Source organism: Cygnus olor, chromosome 15 (assembly GCF_009769625.2).
Source record: "Cygnus olor isolate bCygOlo1 chromosome 15, bCygOlo1.pri.v2, whole genome shotgun sequence".
Lineage (NCBI taxonomy): Eukaryota > Metazoa > Chordata > Aves > Anseriformes > Anatidae > Cygnus > Cygnus olor.
Genome location: NC_049183.1, coordinates 4,840,961 through 4,860,403, shown reverse-complemented (window position 1 = coordinate 4,860,403; position 19,443 = coordinate 4,840,961). Strand labels below are relative to the sequence as shown.

Below are 19,443 nucleotides of genomic sequence, written 5' to 3'. Positions count from 1 at the left end.
ACTGCAGAATAACGAGGGGCGCAGTCAATGCGAGTGCCAAGCTCCAAAAAGCAGCAAGGGACGAGCCCAGGAGCCCCTCAGCTACAAGCTCCACCAAGTCAGGGGCAGGCTCCATCACTGCCATACCTTTTTTTTTTTTTTTCTTCTCTACAGAAAGAAAGAACTGAAGGGCTTCGTATCTGGGTCACAGGGGGCTTGCGAACTGGGTCAGGAAGTGAAGGCTGACGCAGCTTCAGAGAAGGCTCCTTGTGCAGCTCAGGGGCGTGCCAAGCAGGGCTCGGGCGAGGCAGAGAGCGCTGCCTGCTTACCAAATAGCACGGACAGCTGCTCCTCATAGAGGCCCAGGACCAGAACAGAAGCCCCCCAGCACTGCCCCCGCGGGCTCTGCCAACACGCACCCCATTTGCACCAGAGGAGACTGTTAAAAGCGGAGCCTGTCGACGGGCTGCACCTCTGCCATGCGGAGAGGAAGGTTACAACAGGGCAGCTCGGCCTGCAAGCGGCACGTCTGAACCGAGCTGAGCGTGCTGCTCCCCGCCGCCGAAACGCGGGGGCACGGCCAGGGGACAGCCAAGAGGACGTGCCCGGGGAAGCGGCTGTCCCACGGGCTCCAGCTGTGAAGTCTGGAGCGCACCACTGCTGCGCACCCACTGGAAAGCATGAACAAATTCACGGGCATCTTTAATAACGCCACGTACCTTCACTCAGACTACACCAGCTTCGTTTTCTCCTCCAGCCACTAGATATCAACGTCTGAACCTATATTAGAGACCCACTGGATTTCCCTTCTCCTGCACGAACGCTGCCCCGACAACCAAACGGACAAGTCGGTCAATAAAGCAAATGGATTTGTTCCTGAGCCATCAGCAGGAGCTCCCGTTAGCGAAAAACGAATTAGATTTCAGTCTTCGCAGGGTGCTATAAAAAGCAATAAAGATATTTATCTTAAATTCCAACTATTTCCAGTGCTTTATCACAGAAAGGAGACAGTTTATATTTTATCTTCCTCCAGAGACGAGGGAATGATTTGTGTTTGTTGTCAGGCGGACATAACTCTCCCCATCCCCAGGGACAGCGAGCAGCCCCGCGGCGGCAGCAGGCCCGCTTGGCAGCCACGAGGGAGCATCCTGACATCTCCTCCCGATTCCCAAAGCAGGGCCGACCCCCCAGCCACCGTTCCCACCCAAAACTACACCGTGTACTTCAAATCAGAGTAACACAGGCCTTCGGGAAGGACAACCACCAGAGGGAACGGTCACCAGGAAAGCATACAGCCTCCAGAAAGCACCAGCAAGAAACTTCCTGAACGCCTCCTTCAACTGCTCCTTGCTCTGACGGTGCTCACGGAAAATACCTGGCAGTCCTTCGCCGCAGCGTCGGACAGCTCCTAAAAAAAATAGGCAAGATGGAGGGAGGACAGAGCCGAGGTGTGCTGTGTTTGCGCCGCAGGTATCTCCTCCCGTGAGACAGGCGGGACGGCAGCCCAGGCAACGTGCGGGCAGGGAATTGCACAAGCTCACCGGGTGCCTGCACTGGGGCAGCTTCCCCGGGCCGTGGGTAAGCGCTCGGAGTCGTCGGGACCAAGCACAACGGCAGCCACCGCGCTCGTGGACCCGCTGCCACCGGGGCAGCACGACGTGAACGTGCCCCGCTTCGGGCCAGCACGAGCCTTGTGCTCGCAGCAGAGCGGGCAAAGCACTAGAAATTAATGTCAGCTGCCAGAAAGGCAGGCGGGAGAGGTAGTTCTTCACGCTCCCGGACAGCCGCCTGGTCTCAGCGCAGAACTTCTCGCCCCCCGCACATCGAAGCGCTGGAGGTGAAGGGCAGCGGCCTTTGAGGACGCCACCACCCTTGCACGGCTGCGGTGAAATCAGCCCGAGGAATTAGTGTGCACTCGGGTGAAGAGCAGAGCTGGTTTGCCTTTTTATTCTAGGCTACATTCAGTATTCAAACATACTTGGTAAAGCAAGTTGGAAGAAAGCGATGCACTTTTTACCTTGCATATTTTCAGCAAAAACCTACCTACAAGCTCACTGGAAAGGACAAAGGCTTGCAACTGCAACATCTGTACCTAACTTTTTTTTTTTTAGGTCTGTTCTGTGGTTAGCTCAGTGCTCAGAGCAGGTCACACGTGCAGTCCCCACCCATGCAAGCCAAACTCAGGGCCCTGCAGTGCTGCTGCCCCCACGGGTCTCCAACGTCCCTAAACCCAGGGGACTCACTGGGGAAGCTGCCACTGGTATTGGCCACCACCCAGCCACTTTCTTGCGCACAACAGCACGAAGGGAAGGAACGATCAGGGTTTTCCCTACAAAAGCCTCGGCCTTATTCTAGGCGCTCACCAAGCAGCCCTGCCTGCAGCAGCCCCAGGGTCCCAGCTGGGGTTTCCCCCTTGTCCCGGGGCTCTGGGGACAGGGGGCCACCGCCCCACGGGGCGCAGCGGCCGCTAGATGCCACTGTCGCACAGAGGCTGCTGGCAGCACAACGGCCCCAGCCACGCTGCACCGCGGCTGCTCTTTTGTCTTTCCGTCTCAGGCAGCTCGGAAGATGGTAAAGGGAAGTTTTAAAAAAAAATTCATTTCTGGAGTTGGCAGGGTTTCCCCCACCTGAGCATCACCTCTGCTCGCAGCAGCGTACAGCTCATTTCGAGACTGACATTTCAGCTCCGCCGGCACAGGCTTTGATCCCCCGGAAGGGATGCGTGGCTGCAAAGCCCACGCGATGCTCCTGCGGCTCATGCAGCACCAGCGAGCCAGCCACCTCGCCACCACAGCCCCACGGGGCACGCAGCGCTGTGGGGAGAGAAAGCAGCCTTGCTCAGAGCTCATTTATGTCAGCCCATCTCTTTCTCGACCAGTATCTAGCATGATGCAACAAAACGAACGAAGCTTGGAAAACAAGTCCGGGCTGTTCTCTGTAATTTAGCATTCAGTTCGACTCCTCTGCTATTTTTCCAGCCCTGCTTTAGACTCCTACTTACGCTGACGCCATCTCAGCCTCGCTCCTGGAGCAGCCAGCCGACCCGGCACGCAGCGCTCTGCAAGGCGATCTGTTGTCACCACGGCTGATGACAGACATCCCGCTCCCCTCCGCAGAGCTGGGTTTCATGCACGAGCACGGTAATCGTTCCCAGGCAGGGCTCCAAGGGATCCCAAACCTTTATTCCTTTTGCCAGTCGGTATAAGGGAAACCTAAACACAAGCCACTTTCCCATGGGAATAGGCAGGGTGTATTTAGGAATCTCTGACCTATTCCCGATTACTCATGCTGAGCACAGGATACTTCACATCAACAAGAGCCGAAACAAAACTTAGCTTAGTTAAAATTCAGACTTCCAGCTAAAGATTACACCTGACGTAAGCAGAAAAAGTAAAGCCACACCAAGAAGTGACATTTCCTTCCAGCACGTGACAGTCAGTGCTTTGTGATCGGGCTGCCTGTCTCCCTTCCCCTGGGAACTCGGTGCCCTGCAGCAGGTGCCCCGACGCCCTCGTCGTGCCCCTCTGCACAAGCAGCAGCACGCCAAGACCGAAACGGAGGCGGCAGCGGGCAAGCAGGCACACGGACTGGGAAGTGGCACTGGAAAAGGCAGAAAGACAATGGGAACACGTATTTCATGCTGCTCTTGAGCTCTTCCTTTAAACAGAGTAAGATATCATGAAAATTGCTTTAAATAGTTTAAGCAACCAAGGTTCTGTAAATACTTACTGCTGTAAGCACAGTAGCTTCTTGGCCTTATGCAAGATTTTGCTTCAGGGGAAAAAAAAGGAGACAGTTTGGCAGATACAGACTCAGGACTGACCCTGCCCTAATGCCCGTGCAGGGGACCAGACAGGTTTCCTCTTCTTGAAGAGGAGGATCTGAGCAAAGTCTTCTCCATTTTCCTATGCAGCAGTAAGAAGAGCACATGGGTTTTCTCTCCTTTGGATTTCCAAGGTGATCCTCAGGCCGTGCTGGGATGAAAACAAGTCCAGCTCTCCATAAGCAGAAGCAGCGAGGCCACTGCTGGAGCCAGTACTGCATTTTAGGTTTGTTATCAGTCTTGATCAACTGTCCTTTTCCAGAGAGGCTCTGATAAGCCAACCCCAACCGCCAGCCCCACCAAACCTGTGTAAATACGCAAGTGGTACAGCTGGAAGGAGCAGAGGGAGGAAGGAGCTTGCCCCACCTCGCAGCAAGCTGTCAGGGGGTTTGCCTCCAGCCTTTCCCCAAGTCTGCTGACAGCCTGGTGCAGTGCAGAATCTCCAGCTTGCATCCGTGGTGCAAAACACACAATCCTCCTATGAATCTGGGGCAGAAGACATCCCAGGTGACATTCAAGAACTTCTTTTCAAAGGAAAGAACAAATGCATTCGAGTGAGATACTGACATAGTTTTCAGACGAGCTTGCTTTCTGTCCTGGAGATGCTCTACTTAAAGTCCCTCACAGTTGGTGCAAATCAGACCGGCCAGAGATGCTGCTGCCACTTCACTTCTTCAGCAGGTTGCTTTCTGGTCATGGCTGCAATGAATCTACCACCTTACTTTGTTAGTCTACCCACAACAGAAAAACAATATACATTAACTGAACTTTATTTTAAAAAAAATCTAATCCACTCTGCCAGCTTGCAGACATGCTCTGTGTCATGCCATCTCAGCATTTATTTCTTTTTTTAAGCAGGGTTTAGTTCATTTGTAATTCAAAAGAATTAGAACCCATTTGCGATATAATCTTATATATGGTCAGCAATCAAAACTTGAGGTATTCAGTGATGAGGCAGGACCTATCCTTCAATCAATGCATTATATAAATAGGAAAATAAGATAAATCGAGTAGACTCTGGTTGCCCAACTACTGCTTTTGGACAGATTGTTATTTCTTCTGTAGGCACAGTCAAGCAAAAGCAACTCCACGCTGTAACTCTCCCAAGAAACAAAGGCATTTGAGGTCTGAAGGAAAACAACGAAGGAGATGTGCCTGATCTGTCGGGACCTCCAGAGGAACTCTGCTGCACTGGCAAGTTCCAGTAGTGGCTCCCAAGCCACCCAGAAGCACTCGCTGTGCCACTGGGGCGCCTTTCAGAGCAAGCCCAGGACCCACTTCCATTTGTGACGGGACACCTCTGCCATCAGCACTGCCAAAGCCCGTACACCACAGCTGTCTGAGAACGCTGCCTTTTCACCCAAGCACTTCTGGTTTTGTGTAGGTCATCAGAGGAAGGTCTAGGACAAAGTTCTCAGGTAATTATTTTCATAAAGTTTCCTTAGATTGCCAGCCCCTGATGTTGGGACCTAAACCTCACCACCTCCTCATGGCCATGACTCAAGTTGAATTCCCCTCTGCACGGCCACACACCTGCTGCCCCAGACATCCTTCCCCACTCACGTGGGGTGCTTCTGGAGCAGGATGCAGCACACCATGAGCAGCGAACCCCTGAAGAGCAAGCCTCAGCCAGCTCCATCAGGGAGCCCCCATTAGGGAGGGGAACAGGCTTAACGCTACCCTGGCCAGAGACTGCTGGGATCTGTGGGGAGAGCAGAGCTGGAGTCACAAACAGAGCGTACGTGCCCGAGATTTAGCTTTCTGCAATTTCCTGGTGACCTCACGTAACCAGCTCTGAGAAGCTGGTTGTGATGCTCTGTGCTTAAGGTGCTCAGGAGAAAGCGATGTAGTTCTCTATGAGCACCTGGCAAACAAATACCTGAAAAAAAAACCATGAAGACATGCTGCGTTTATAAAATAGGAGAACAACATCAAGGGTACTGAGCATACCCTGTTTCTCCTGTGCTTTGGACAGCACTGAACACCTCAGAGTCAGCGTGGTAGACTACGGAAAGAGACTGCAACTAATCTATAGTACAAGTGTCATGGAAATCCTTACCTGATACACAAGGATGGATCAGAAGTCCTAAGCATCTAGTATACAGCTGGTCTTGAGGAAGTGAAAACAAACAGAGCATAAGCCCAAAGAAATAATATAGGGCAGGCAACAGAATATAAATAGTCTTTTCTTCCTTTCTGTAAAAGGAAGATGTCAAGAACAGATCTCCAGTGCAGTTTCTCGGCAGGAAGGACTTCCAGAGATGCAGCTAAGCAGAGACGGGTAAATCTGACTTATAACCTTTAACATCAAGATATAGCGTTGGATGCCAGCAAGAACACCGTACGCAGTTCTGAGTTCTCAGGAGACCGACGTGAGAGAGCGGGGCAGGAGGCTCAGCGGCGCCGTAACCCCGCTCAGCTCCCACTGCAGGATGAGGACCGGCAGCGGCCACAGCTCCGTGCCCGAGGGGCAGCAGCCGAGCACACGTCCCCAGCAGCCAGGGCCAGGGAGGTCGTTAAGCCCTGCTGTCTGATCAGATGGCGCTGATCACGGCCAAAAGAGCTCAGACCAAGCAGCACGGTGCAGCCTGGGCATGGAAAGGAACAAATTCACCTGTGCACACCTGAGAGGCACAGCCCACCTCCACAGCGGAAACGCGCGCTTGCGTGCGAGACATAAGCTGCTGAAAGCTCCCTCCACGCAGGGCTTGTGTGAACCTTTCAGATAGACTAAAAAAAAAACAAAAAACAAAAAACAAGTTGTTAAACTTGCACAAAGACCAGCGCAGTGAGCGTGCACACACCACAGGCTCCGTAACGGCGTGTTTCTGTACTCTGCTCCAGCCTGAAGCAGTCAGCGCAGAAGTTAATTTATCCCAAATGCCAGCAAGAGCTGAGAAGTGTCCAAAGACGACTGCTTACTCTGCCAAGTCCCTGGGCGCTACAGATGTTAACAAAAAGTTTCTCAGCCATGACCGACGTGGCCGGGTTTTAAAGCCCAAAGCCCTGCCCTTGTGCGTGCCGGCAGGGATGGCCGGGCCGCTCAGCGCACGGGGAGCAGCCAGGCACAGCATCAGCCGGCAAACACGGCCTGGCCATGCACTGGCAGGGCAGCAGCAAGGGGCCACCCATGCCAGGCGGCAGAGTCCACGCAGCCACCTCACTGGGACGCAGCAGGTCACATCCTGCACTTGTCCTTTTTAGAACAGTTTCTGGTGATAAAAATGGCCAATGACAGTCATTCTACAGTCACTGAACCCAGCAGCCAAGTTGCTCCAAGCAGCATGAAACAGAACATGAAGCCAGGACCATTAGAAGTTCCAAATACCTTATCTTTAGCTTTTTTTTTTTTTTTTTTTTGGTCCCCCCCTTGACTTGTGCTTTTCGTGCCTTTGCCAGCCTACAAGCAAAGGACAGCCAGGGCTGAAGACTCGTATCAGAATTGTTCACTTGTGGGCAAAGGTCAGTGCAGAAAGCATCGTCGCTTCATTTCTAGTCAAACGAGGCAGATGAGTACAGAAGTTACAGCAGCCCAAAAGGTCCTTGTAAGCCACTGGACAGAATTCAAAGCACACACATTAATGAAGGTGTCACTCAGCGACGTGTAACAACTGTTATGCCAAAACAAAAACCCTCTTCCCAGGCAGAAGGCAGCTGCCAGGGCCAGCACTGGAATGATTTGCACACTGAAGACACATCATCTGTAAGTTATACTGAACTGTTTAGAAAAATGTGGTATGAGCCCAAACAGCAGCTGACGAAAAAAACAAATTCAACCCATTCAAATAACAACTAATGAAGTCATCCGACCTTAAAAAGTGTGTACAGCAGCACATTAACAGCAGCAATTTAGCTAGTCAGCTCAGAGCTGTAAGCCACAGAAAAAAAAAAAAACAGCCTTCCAAACAACACATGAGCTCATCAGCTTGAGTCATGCATTCAATTACCTACTCCTTAGATAGACAAATAACAAATTATCTTCATCAACAACAGGGGTCAACAAAACATATGGCTTAGAAGAAAGATGGAGTCATTGCAGGTCTGTGCCTTTCAGCGCGGACACGAACCTCGCAGCATCGCTCTGTTTAAGCATGGTGATAAGGTTCCTGAAAAGCATCACTGCCCAACGCCCCCGGCTGGTGCTGGCAGAGCTGGAGCTGAGGGTCCAAAAGCAGGTGCTTCTCCCGCTGCCCTACGCTGCCTTGTGGAGGAGAAGCCACCTCAGAAACAAGACCAAGCGGTCTCGGTTCCTACTAAGCACCCAGGAGACCAGCGCCGCTCCATGCGGTGCATCGTGCTGGTCACAGGAGAGCGGGGTAGATGGAGGCCGTCTGCTCTGGCCTTCATCGCCTCCTCCTCACAGCAGGAAAGACAAAACCCATTCCTGCTGTGCAGTCGAACGGGAAGCACCTCACCTCAGTTGTGGGTGCTTCACAGCTTCACAAAGCCTTTCGCAGACAGGCTGCTCACTGAAGAGACTGCTCCCAGGCAACTTCATCTCCGGTGACTGGCCCGTGGGCAGGGACCTCGAGCAGTAACTGCTCGTTTGGTTTTGTGACCAGCCAGAAGTAAAACGTGCGTTCAGAGTGCTCGGGGAGCCCAGACTTGCAGAACACCCGCCAGCGGCCTGCTCCACGTCCCTGCAGCACTCAGGTGGCCACGGGGCAGGCACAGAGGGCCTCTGTTGGGCGCTCAGCTCAGGATGACATCCGCATCCAAAACCGCGCTTGGAGCCAGGAGCAAATCTGTTCCTACAGCTCACGACACATCAGCGCACACCCAGGACACCACGGAAACAGTCAGAAGTCAGTCCAGAATCGAGAATGTTGAGTGGATTTGTTCTTTAGAAGAAAATCAAGATTGATTTTATTCACAGAAGCTCCTACAGACAAAAGAGTTGCTTCATGCTTTACAGTTCAGATGTCCATAAAAGTGACACAGCTGCACACAGAAACAAAGGCAGCCTGTGAGGAAGCATCGCAGGGCACCATAACAATCTGCATTGTTGCTGGACCACCATACAAACACCAAGGCACGCTTGGAGACAAAAAAAACATTCAACAAGGCCCAAGTGACTGCGTAAAACACCTCCACAGCGCCGGCCTTGCGGAGTTAGCTGCCGCCGGCTCCCAAGGTTGTCACCACAAGGGATGGCAGCACCGCGCACGGAGGCCAGCAGCCTGCGGCCTACACGGGGAGCGGAGGCACAGGCCTGCCAGGCTGAGGCTGCAGGCCCGGGCTCCCAGGAGGGAGGCCACAGCTTGTCGGCAGGGCTGACATAGCCAAGCACCACTGCCCAGTGCTGAGCCGCCCCTCAGCTGGAACCGGCCCTGATGGTGAGGTGAGCGCCTGCCCGCGGCCCGACACGCGCTGCCAAACGCTCCACTTGTGGCCCACATAGAATCATAGAATCGTTAGGGCTGGAAAAGCCCTCCAAGATCATCTGGTCCAACCACCCCTCTACCACCACTATCACCCACTAAACCATGTCCCCAAGCACCACGCCCAACCCTTCCTTGAACACCCCCAGGGACAGTGACTCCCACCACCTCCCTGGGCAACCCGTCCCAATGCCTGACTGCTCTTTCTGAGGAGAAATGTCTCCTCATTTCCAACCTGAACCTCCCCTGGCACAACTCGAGACCATGCCCTCCAGTCCTATCTCTAGTTATCTGCTGCAGAGCACACCTCACCCCAGCTACCTCAGCTGGGGTCACGAAGCATTACTTTTGCTGCTACAAAGAGAAAGCCGGCATTTCACCTGTTTAGGTTAGACAAAAACACTGAGTGTTAACCTTATAATGCAGATAGCCCCTACAAGAACAGGCACACGTTGACCCGAGGAGACATTTAGCACATGCCTGCATTGTCTCATGCAGTGAGCAGCACAGACAGGGCTCTGGCTGGGTAGGATCAGCCCTGCATGACTTCTCCTTGTGCCTCAGCACAGACACTGCCTGCTTCCTGTATGGAGTTTACACTGAGAATCAGCTAAAGACACCTAACAATAAAAAAAAAAAAAAAGAAAAAAAAAGACCCACACATGACAAAAAACACACACATGGTTCTTGGGACAAGAACCATGGGCAAAACAGCCTGACTGCTGCCAAAATCAGCAAAAACTAGGAGACAGTCGTTTCTCTGGACATGACTGTGAGAGCATGCAGAGAGCAACCATTTGCAAAGAAAGGAATGTGGTATGATGAACCCCCCCAGATTGGCTAGGCAACTCAGAAGCAGGGGTGGAAAATAAGTTAGTGATACTTCTTAAAAAAATATTTGTTTTCTTTAAATGGAATAAAGTATTATTCCAGAGATGCACAGCACCTTATGGCTTAATAGCCATAAAATTTATAAAGCTACGGGTATGTAAAAGTCTTCTCAACAAGTAGAAGCCCCCTAGGAACAAGCTAAATCTCAGAACCGATGTTGCAAACTTACTGTTAGCACAGCTTTCGCAGGAAGAAGCAGACCCACACTCGTGGTGTGGAGGAGACCCAAGCCACGATGGCCCTCTATGTCCCAAGGAAAGTTTCTTTCAGACTGCCTCAGGCAAAACCCAGCTCTCAGCAAAGCATTCAGCAAAATAGCAAAAACAGGCTGAGGATTTTCACATCAGAGCTTCCTTCCTCCTCCTCAGCCTGAAATCAAATAGAAACCGGTGTGACATAAGGCATCTGTATCACCGCTCATATGGTGACAAGCCCGGGCTGAAGATGAGGGGTAGAGGAAAGTTCAGAGGGAAAGAAAACGAGAACAGCAAGGTTGTAAAACCTCAGCTCTGAAACTTAAGTTTGCAGCGTAGCTCTTTGTGAGTGCAACAGAAAGATGCTCTGCTCTTCAGTGAGAGAGGGAGGCAGGGAGCTGCTTGAGGAAAACGTGCCAGGGAACAGCTGGAAACAAAAGCTGAAGGAGATGGGGCGGGGAAGGAGGAGACATTTTACATGGGTTTTCCTCTGCAGTTTATATCCAAGAAAAGCACACACCAACAGATGCAGACAAGTTCATCTCGTGATCTAGAAAAATCAAAACCTATCGGCGTTTAAAACACAAACTCAAAAATAAAGAAAAACTTAATTCCAGCTATTAGGAGAGCATTCCACCCATTTCAGATTCATACCACTCATTGACATCACCTTTGTGGACCTGAGGCTCAGACATATGAACAGCCACCTAGAAGCAAAGCTTTTATGCAGTGTGTTAGAGGCAGTCAGAACTGCCCAGGCAACTGAGAGCTCTGCAGAATAAGTGCCCAGCTTTGCAAAAACACAACCCTCCTGAAACGTGATGCGTGCACAACAGCCTAACACACTGAGCATCCTCCATCCCGACTTGAGAGAGAGTAGAAGACATCCAGACCTGCTAGGGACTTGGTCCCATCAACCAGAGACAGAGCTTTAGTACCGTATGTTCAGAAATATTTTTTTACACAAAGGAAAAGTAAATGAGGGAGAAATAAGAGATACTGGAGGGGTTTCCAATCCAAAGCCTGCTCCGATGAGATCAGTTTTGCATCCCTGATGACCATAGAAAAAAACATTCCTGAAGGACACTGATGCAAGTGCTGGCAGACGCGAGGACCTGCTGTAACAAACACTCTCTGCTCTTTCAATAGCTTGAAGAGATTTCCAGCAGCATGATCAGCGTGTCTGAGCTGAAGCATTCCCCATAGACCGATCCTGCAGCCACGACAGGGACGTGATGGCGAGGCTCCATTTAGAACATCTTGCCTCAAATCCAACTCCCACCAGAGCGCTAAAACCTCAAAATAAAGCATTATTCCCATTACTACAGCCCTGCCGGTGCATTAGCACTGCCCCAGCCTGAGATCTTGCCAAGCACGGGTACACCCAGCAATGATTGCTTGTATGCTCAGGCAGGAAGGTGAGCTGTCAGAGATGTACAGAGGGCCTCTCTGCATGTTTAAAGCAGAACTGCTCGCCTGCATGCTTTTGAACATCCACAGAGGTGGGTCACTCAAGTGACAACAGTATCCTTGGGTAACAGAGCTCTAAGAACAGTGCTTGAATGCAGACGCTGAGCCCCAGATGGGGATGGGGTCGCAGCCAGGCACGGGGTCTCCCTGCGGAGGGGCCGGTGACGTCCCTGCCCTGCAGCGGGACCACGGCTGCGTGTGGTGCCTTCCCATGCTGCTGTAAGGAGACCAGAGTGCAGCAGACATAAGCTTCCCTCCCCATGACTTTCTTAATACAAACTGAGAACAGAAAAAAAATAATCTATTCCCCTTCCAATCAAAACCATCTGCTCAGAAACATGCTCCGTTCCTTCCCGAGCACACGTTTCTCCTCTCCTATGGGAGCAGCAGCAGGTGAGGGGGAAGACTCTGCCACAGAAAAAGCATTCAATCACGTGAGGCTCAGCAGAGAACACATTGCATTCATGTCTGAGCGCTGAGGCCAGCCCAGGCCCTATTTCTGGTGCACGCCGAGCACCTTGCCACACGGCGTAGTGGCACCCGCGCCTGCCGGGCAGCGGCTCCGGGTGAGTCAGGCCGTGGGGCCGCGGCACGGCGCAGGGCAGCCTCCTCAGCAAGCCAACTAACGAGCTCGGCAGGATTGTTTCGGCACACCAACAACGAGATGTTCCAGAACGGATGGGTGACACGGCGCTGACAGGGCACCGGGTCCGGCTGCGGACGAGCACAAGGCCGCTGCTCAGCTCAGCGCTCGCAGCCCCGCCGCGTCCAGCTTCCACCCGTCCTGCTGCAGCACCGGGGCAAGGGCAAGGACGGGACCCTCGGGGGCACCAAAAGCACTGAAGTGACAAGCGAGCCATGTAGCTGACTCCTGTCTGTGAGCAAGGCACGCAGTCCTGCTCCGAGTCAGCTCTGACACCACCGCAGGGCTAGAAACCCGCCTGCTGCACCTTGGGAGCACGGCTGAGCGCTGAGAAGGAAAAGCTTTTGGGGAAAGGCAGGGTTTTGGCTCGCCGGTGAGGTCCTCCAGCTGTCAGGAGTAGTGGGGGGGCTCTGAGAGCAGCAGCCTGCTTCCACAGCAGCAGGTTTGGGAAATTTGAGGGGAAAAAGCTGGGAAGGACAACACTGGAAGCTCAGAAGAAAGAACCGTAGCGTTCTCCCAAAAGCTCACATTTTCCCTAAAATACTAGGGAGAATGCTTGCTTAGGGCTTTCTGAAGCTGAGCAAGAAACAGCAAAGTGGAATTCCACCTCAGCTAGAAACCCCCCTGGGGCAGGGGTGCCAACGCCCAGCCACACGGCACAAGGGGACAGATCCTGCTCCTCACGGGGAGCACGCTCAGCCTCACGCTCCTCGAGACCAACGCTCTCAGCGGCTTCAGCAGCACCCTAGTGAGGAACACAGGTGAGAGCTGGACGCCAAATCTCCGTTCACACCGCCATTGTTAAGCCTCCAGAAGCTCTGTGCCTGGTGCCTGACGTAGCACAGGGTACCATGCGACAAGGCGACGCTGAGAAGCGGGGCTTTGGGATCCTGAACGAGGACAGAGAGAAGCAACCACAATGCTTTAAGACCAGACTCATCACACAGCGCTCCAGGCTTTCAGAAACTGGATGGGAGCAAGCAGAGGCTCCTTGCTGCTTAGAGCTTACGAAGGAGATGCTGATAGAGAAAGGGCTTTCTCATCCCTTAGCCGCCCACTTCTCCAACACCTCACTGCTCACGGAGCGAAGACGAATCCCTCTGACTCCTTTCTAGACATCAGGTGTACGGCAGATAAGCAGAAAAAGATACAGGGCTTCATTTACAGAGTTTCGCTTTAAAAAGGTGTCTCTTCCCAGAGCCGAAAGGAAGGTATTTCACACTGCATTTCAAAAACCTGCATCCAAACAGTTGTCCTTGGCCAAAGGACCCCAATGGGACAGTGCATGGGTGCCGTACTTACCCCTTCCCCTACACAGGTTAGGTACAAGGGATCTGAGCACGAGCCGAGACATGTCCCCGTCACTATGCGACCTAAAGCACGCTCCTTTTCACACTGATCAGGGCAAGTTTCGTCTTCTGGAGAGAGAAAACCAGGCGTGTGCCTGCGCATCGAGGGCCGGTCTCCGTCGGGGCACGGCCAGCGCACGCGGCGAGGCTTCCCCTGCCAGTACGCACATCCCAGCTGATCAGAGACAGAGGAAACCTGATTGCCAGGGCTGTCAGGAATATCTGTGGTATCAAATTCACTCAGATTTCAAAGCTGCTCAATCTGATTATCCAAAAGGCATGTAGTTGCAGAAGCAACAGAGACTATCAAGGCATACATTGCCGTAATAAAAACGGCACGTGACCTAATTCCCTAATTAGGAATAGGTTCAATTGCCTACAGAAGATCAGGGAAGGTTTTGAAAATGATAGTTCACTGAGATTTCTTTTTCGAGAACTAGATAGTGTTACTTCGTTGTTACAAACAGCGGGTACGGAGAGAAACCTGCTAGAGCCACAGCAACAGCTCTCTGGGCTCTGCACGTACATCAAGGAGCCCACCACACACTCACTTTCCAATTGTCCGCATTATTTCTGCGTCACTAGCCTCAAAACAACGGTCAAGAACATTTTTATTGGAAGACAACTCCGTCGTTAACACCCCACTTAAAACAACCCCCCCCCCTCCCTGTGCAGCGAGCGTTACTCCCAGGGAGCAGCTCTGTCGCTCCCGGATCAGGCGGGTGCTTCAGGGATGCAAAGGCTTCAAGGAAGCTGACAAGCGCCAAGTATCTCCTCGAATGCAAACCGCACAAGCGCAGCCAGACATCCAAACAGATGAATGATACCACAGCCTCCTAGTTCCAGAATTTGCTACTCTAATTTCACAACTGCCCTGACTTCTGAGTCACTGCCTCCCCGTGAGTATCTGCAGAGCAGGTGCGCGCTTGCATCAGCTCCTACGGAGATGGCAGCAGCTCAGAGGGCCGAGCACAGCATCGGGAGGCAAGCCACACCGCTCCTTTACGCTCCGTGTTCAGCCAGCTTCAATTCAAAGCCCTGAGAAGCACCCGATTCTCCCAGATCCCTGTTTACAGACAAAACAGGGCACCAACTGCTCCAGCCCTCGGGCCAGCTGCAGCACTGGGGCAGGATCTGAATTGCATTGCTTCTGTCGAGCCCCCGGGGCCATTATTTTGCATCGAGGCTGGGGAGAAGGATGACAGATTGAATATCACCCCAGGACCTGCACCCTGCCAGGCCGTGTTACGCTTTAACTGCAGCGAAGGGACGCAGGAAATAGCACAGCGCCACTCCTTGGCTCTTAATTACGGTCTTGTGACACTATAGTTAATGGTCTGTCATGGGCTCCATTATAAGCCCTGATGTTTGCAGGAGGTGGACAAACGAAGCTGTGCTCAGCAGCCAGCTACCAAGTCCTAACAGCTTTGGCGTGGAAATAAATGCTCACGTTCTTTTGTTACGGGGCCTCGCTTCCTTTTAGCGCGGCTCAGCCCTCGCATTAACCCCCGCAGCGATAATGGAAAAGCAGACCGGGCTCTTTCAGCAGACCACGGAGGCAGAGCTCGGCTCGGTCACGGCCCCGTAGATCCGAGCTGCGGGATCTGCGCGTCGGGTGGGCACATCGGGCACCGGCTGCTCCGCCGGACCCTCCGGGGGAACCCCGCGAGCAGCGGCGGCCTCCCCGCTGCCACGAACGCACACCCCGACGAGCGGCGTTGTAAGGAGACAGGGACAAACCCGACCCAACAAACCCAACCCAAGACGGCCCGACCCAACCCAACGAAACCAACCCGACGCAACCCACCCAACCCAACCCAACCCAACCCAACCCATCCCACCCAGCCCCGCGCTGCCGACAGCGGCGCCGCGCTCACCGTTGCTGTAGGCGTAGGGGGACTCGGACGCCCCGTCCTGGAGGCTCTCCAGGATCTCCCCCTTGCCCACGTCGCTGTCGCCCACCAGCAGGAACTTGAGCAGGTAGTCGTAGCTCTTCACCGGGCTGCCCTGCGTCCCCATCGTCCCTCGCTCCGCCGGGAGGCGCAGGCCGCATTCCAGGCTGCGCCGCCGGGCCCGGGGGCAGCCTCGGCTCCGGGGCCCGGCTCGCGCGTGCCCCGCGGAGCTCAGCCCTCGCTCCGCTCGCCTCCCATCTCCTGCGGGACCTGCGGGGGGAGGACGCCCGCGAGGAGGACGGGGAGCGCCGAGCGCCGCCCCGACAAAGCCGCCCCGCCGCCCGCCCCGGGGCGCCGAGCCCGGCCCGGCCCGGCCCCGCCCGCCCCCGGAGCCCCGCCGCGCCCCGGCCCCGACCCCCCCCCCCCGGCCCCGGTCCCGGCCCCGCGCCGGGCGCTCACCTCCGCGGCCGGGCGCCCCGGGGCCGGGCCGGGCCGCGCCGCCGCCACCACGGCCGCAGCCTCCGCCTGGCGCCGCGCAGCGCCCGCTCGGCCCGAGGAGAGGCGGCGGCCGGGCCCCGCCCCGCTGCTCGGAGCCCGCCGCGCCATAGGCCGAGTCGCACGTCCGTCACGCCGCGCCCCGCCCCTAGAAGGGCGGGGGCGGGCGAGGGGGCGGGCGGTGCCGTGGGGGACTACGAGTCCCGGCGTGCTTTGCGGGGGCGGGGGAGGCGGGAAGAGGGGGACGCGCCGGGGCGGAGCATGATGGGAACGCGAGGCCGGGAGGGGGGCGGCGGGGCGCGGCCCGGCACCTCGCCCCCCCCCCCCCGGCTGCCCCCGCGGGGCCAGCGAGCCCCGTGCAGAGGGACCCCATGGACCCCCCCGAGGGACCCTGTGGACCTCCAGGGGGACCCCATGGACCCCCCACAGGGACCCCACGGACCCCCCAGCGCCTGCTCCGGCTCTGGCGGATCAGGAATCAGGGTCTGGCCGCACAGCGGGGCTCAGCCCCACGCGGCCTCGCAGCCCCTCTGCCTGCCCGCCCCCCCAAACCTCTTCTGCGGTCGTTTCCAAGCAGCTGTGGGGGCGGAGGTGCGGGAAGGGCGGCCGGTCCCGCTGGGTTTGCGACAGCCTGCGAGGGGAAGCTGGGGACGGAGCGCGTCCCCACGGGGTAACGAGCTCAACCCTTACAAGCCTTCAGAGAATCCCCTCCACTTAGCGCCACTGCTTAATTTCTGGAGCATCCCCCAGATTCCCGTGGGTGGAGCAGGAGGGCGATCGGGGTGGATGGGTCTGGGGGCAGAGGCGGGGGTGCTGGGGCAGGGAGCGGGGGCGGTCGGCTCCCATCTCCCCCCCCTCGCCCCATGAGCGTCGCAGTCAGAAGGGGCTCAGGGGCCTGGGAGCTGCCGAGGGTTGGGCCAGGAGCTGCAGGCACAGGGACGCTGGGCAGCCCCATGGCAGCCTCTTCTGCCAGGAATCAAAGAATCACAGAATCGTTGGGGTTGGAAAAGCCCTCCAAGATCATCGGGTCCGACCATCCCCCTACCACCAATGTCACCCACTAAACCACGTCCCAAGGCACCAGGCCCAGGTAACCTGCTCCAGCTGCGAGGGTTTGAAAACTGCCCCAGAAGTGGGGCAACCTGCAAAATGAGCAGAAGGGGGTAATGACAAACGCATCAGTCCTCAGCTGGCTGAGGAGCTCTGGGCACCGAGACCCGAGCACCGTGCACCGGCCTGGGGCTGGCAGCTCTGTGCCTTGCTCCCCGGGGGCATGGTTGGCTCTCCCCGCTCCGGTGTGTCCGTCTGTGTCTGTCTGTCCGGGCTGAGCCTGCTGCCACATCCCACGGCGCTCACTGCCTTTGTTCAGGGGCTGGCAGGCGGCTGGGAGCCAGCGCTGCGGCAGGGGTGGGGGCGAGCCGGGGGGCCTGGCGGTGGGCACGGATCCAGCCCCGCGTGCCCCCGCCTCAGTGGTCCCAGCCCAGCTCCCTCCCCATGCTGAAGGGCTGGAGCTCATTTGCTGCCTCGGAGCCGCACGATCTCAGCTCCCTTGGGAGGGCTTGTTTTGATGAGGCTTTTGTTAAAATAACCTCCCCGCAGTCACTGAAAATGCATGAGGAAGCGCAGAGCGCTCAGCTCGGAGCCGCGGCCCTGATGTGCTGCGCGAAGCGGCACAAAATCATCCCCCCGCAGCAGGCCCAGACGTCCTCACCCAGTGCTGCCTGGTTTGGGTCATCCCAAACGCAGCCCTCAGCAGCCCGGCTGCCCCAGCGCCTGCAAAAGACCCATGAAAAAGCAGACGTCCCGTAGCAGACGACCCATGAAATAGCTGACTTGATCTGGAGCAGCCGCTGCCAGGCCCGTCCCCGGGGAGCAGGGGCAGGCAGGACTGCGGGGGCCCTGGCTGAAGGCAGGGGCCGGGCTGGGCGAGCGCTGCAGGCAGAGGGGCCCCGTGCACGGCCGGCAGGCAGGACTGATCGCCCAGGAGAGGAGAGAAGTCATTCCCCGCGTTGCTGCTCCCAGCCCACCCCATCCAAAGCTGCGGCGCGCAGGCGGGAGGAAGAGGCCAAGCAGGGATCTCCTCGAGTTTGCTTCTCTTTTCTTTGCCTCTCCACCTCAGTCCTGCCGCTCTTTCCAAGGCCAACCCTCGAGCCGAGGTTTATGGCTATTGGAGTGCTCCTCATCCCCCTGGTGGGATGGTGGGAAACCAACCAGATCCCACGCTGACGGTAATCCCCGTGGGAGAGGAGAAGGCAACCCAGGTGGCTCCAGATGATCCCAGCAGCACGAGGTCAGGCAGATGCCGCGGGGTGACCCCAGCAGCCGCTTGCTGCTGCAGGGACATTATTGTGGCCGTGCACCCAGCTGGCCGCACCCTGCCCAGCTGGTGCAAGCTGCTGAAGAATAGGGAAAGGAAAAAAGAAGAGAAAAAGAAAAAAGAAGAGGAGGAAGAGGAAGAAGAAGAGGAGGAGTAAATTCAAGGGTGTTGGCTGCTCTAATGTGGAAAGGAGAGGAGCAGCCCCAAGCACCCCCCGTTCCCAGGCATGGCACATATTCCTTCTCAGGTGGTGCAGCTTGTCCCCTTCGGCCCTGCCTCTCACCTCAACATGTTGTACAGACGAGCTGGCAGAAAACTGAGCCACAGAGAAAGCTGCTGGTGGAGCAGCGCCTTGACCATCTCCCAGTGCTGGGGCAGGATCTGCTGGATCGGTGCTCCTCCTTGCAAGGCTTTTGTGATCTGGCCTCAGCAGAGCACTCAGCTGGGTGAGCAGTGAATTACCCCGCGTGTGCGGGGAGCAGAGATCGCGGCCAGGCCGGGGGGAACAGCCCAGCCCTCCCGCAGCCTCCCTGCTCCATCCCCGCAGCACCAGCTGCTGCTGTAGGCATCCACACAGGGGGTCGGCATGCAGAAACAAGAGGGAAGAGCTTGATTTTTCTCCCAACATCTTTATTCCAGTGTAATCAAAATCCAATTAAGTTCCGATTAAAAGGTTTAATTAACCAAAAAATCCACACCTGTCAGCAGAAAAAAACATCTCCATCCCTATATTGTCACCCAGCAGCACCTGCAGAACCTCTCTGGTCCCCACCGCACGTGGACCAGCAGGTACGAGCCCCGCGAGCATCGCCGAGCTGCTGAGCTGGACGGCTGTGGTAGGAAGGAAGTCACTGCTTTGAATGGTGCTAACAGGGGCATTTTAAAGCAAACGCTGTCTTGCTGCTATGTGAGCACTTTGCTCCTGCTTAGCACTTGGTAGCTGATGCGAATGCAAACAGAAAATGGGCCGGTGCTGTTTAACCAGCACATGAGACTTCCTCATCGTCTC

The 19,443-nt window shown here is 55.6% G+C and overlaps 1 protein-coding gene across 1 annotated transcript in view; it reads right to left on the bottom strand.

Annotated features, from left to right (window-relative positions):
* RAB40C (RAB40C, member RAS oncogene family) overlaps nt 1-16,142 on the bottom strand; it is a 33,435-nt gene extending 17,293 nt beyond the window's left edge. Inside the window, 2 exon segments of the mRNA XM_040574305.1 lie at nt 15,608-15,892; nt 16,082-16,142. Of these exon segments, the coding sequence (XP_040430239.1) occupies nt 15,608-15,749 (142 nt within the window). The 5' untranslated portion in view covers nt 15,750-15,892; nt 16,082-16,142.
* Between the last annotated feature and the right edge of the window lie 3,301 nt (nt 16,143-19,443).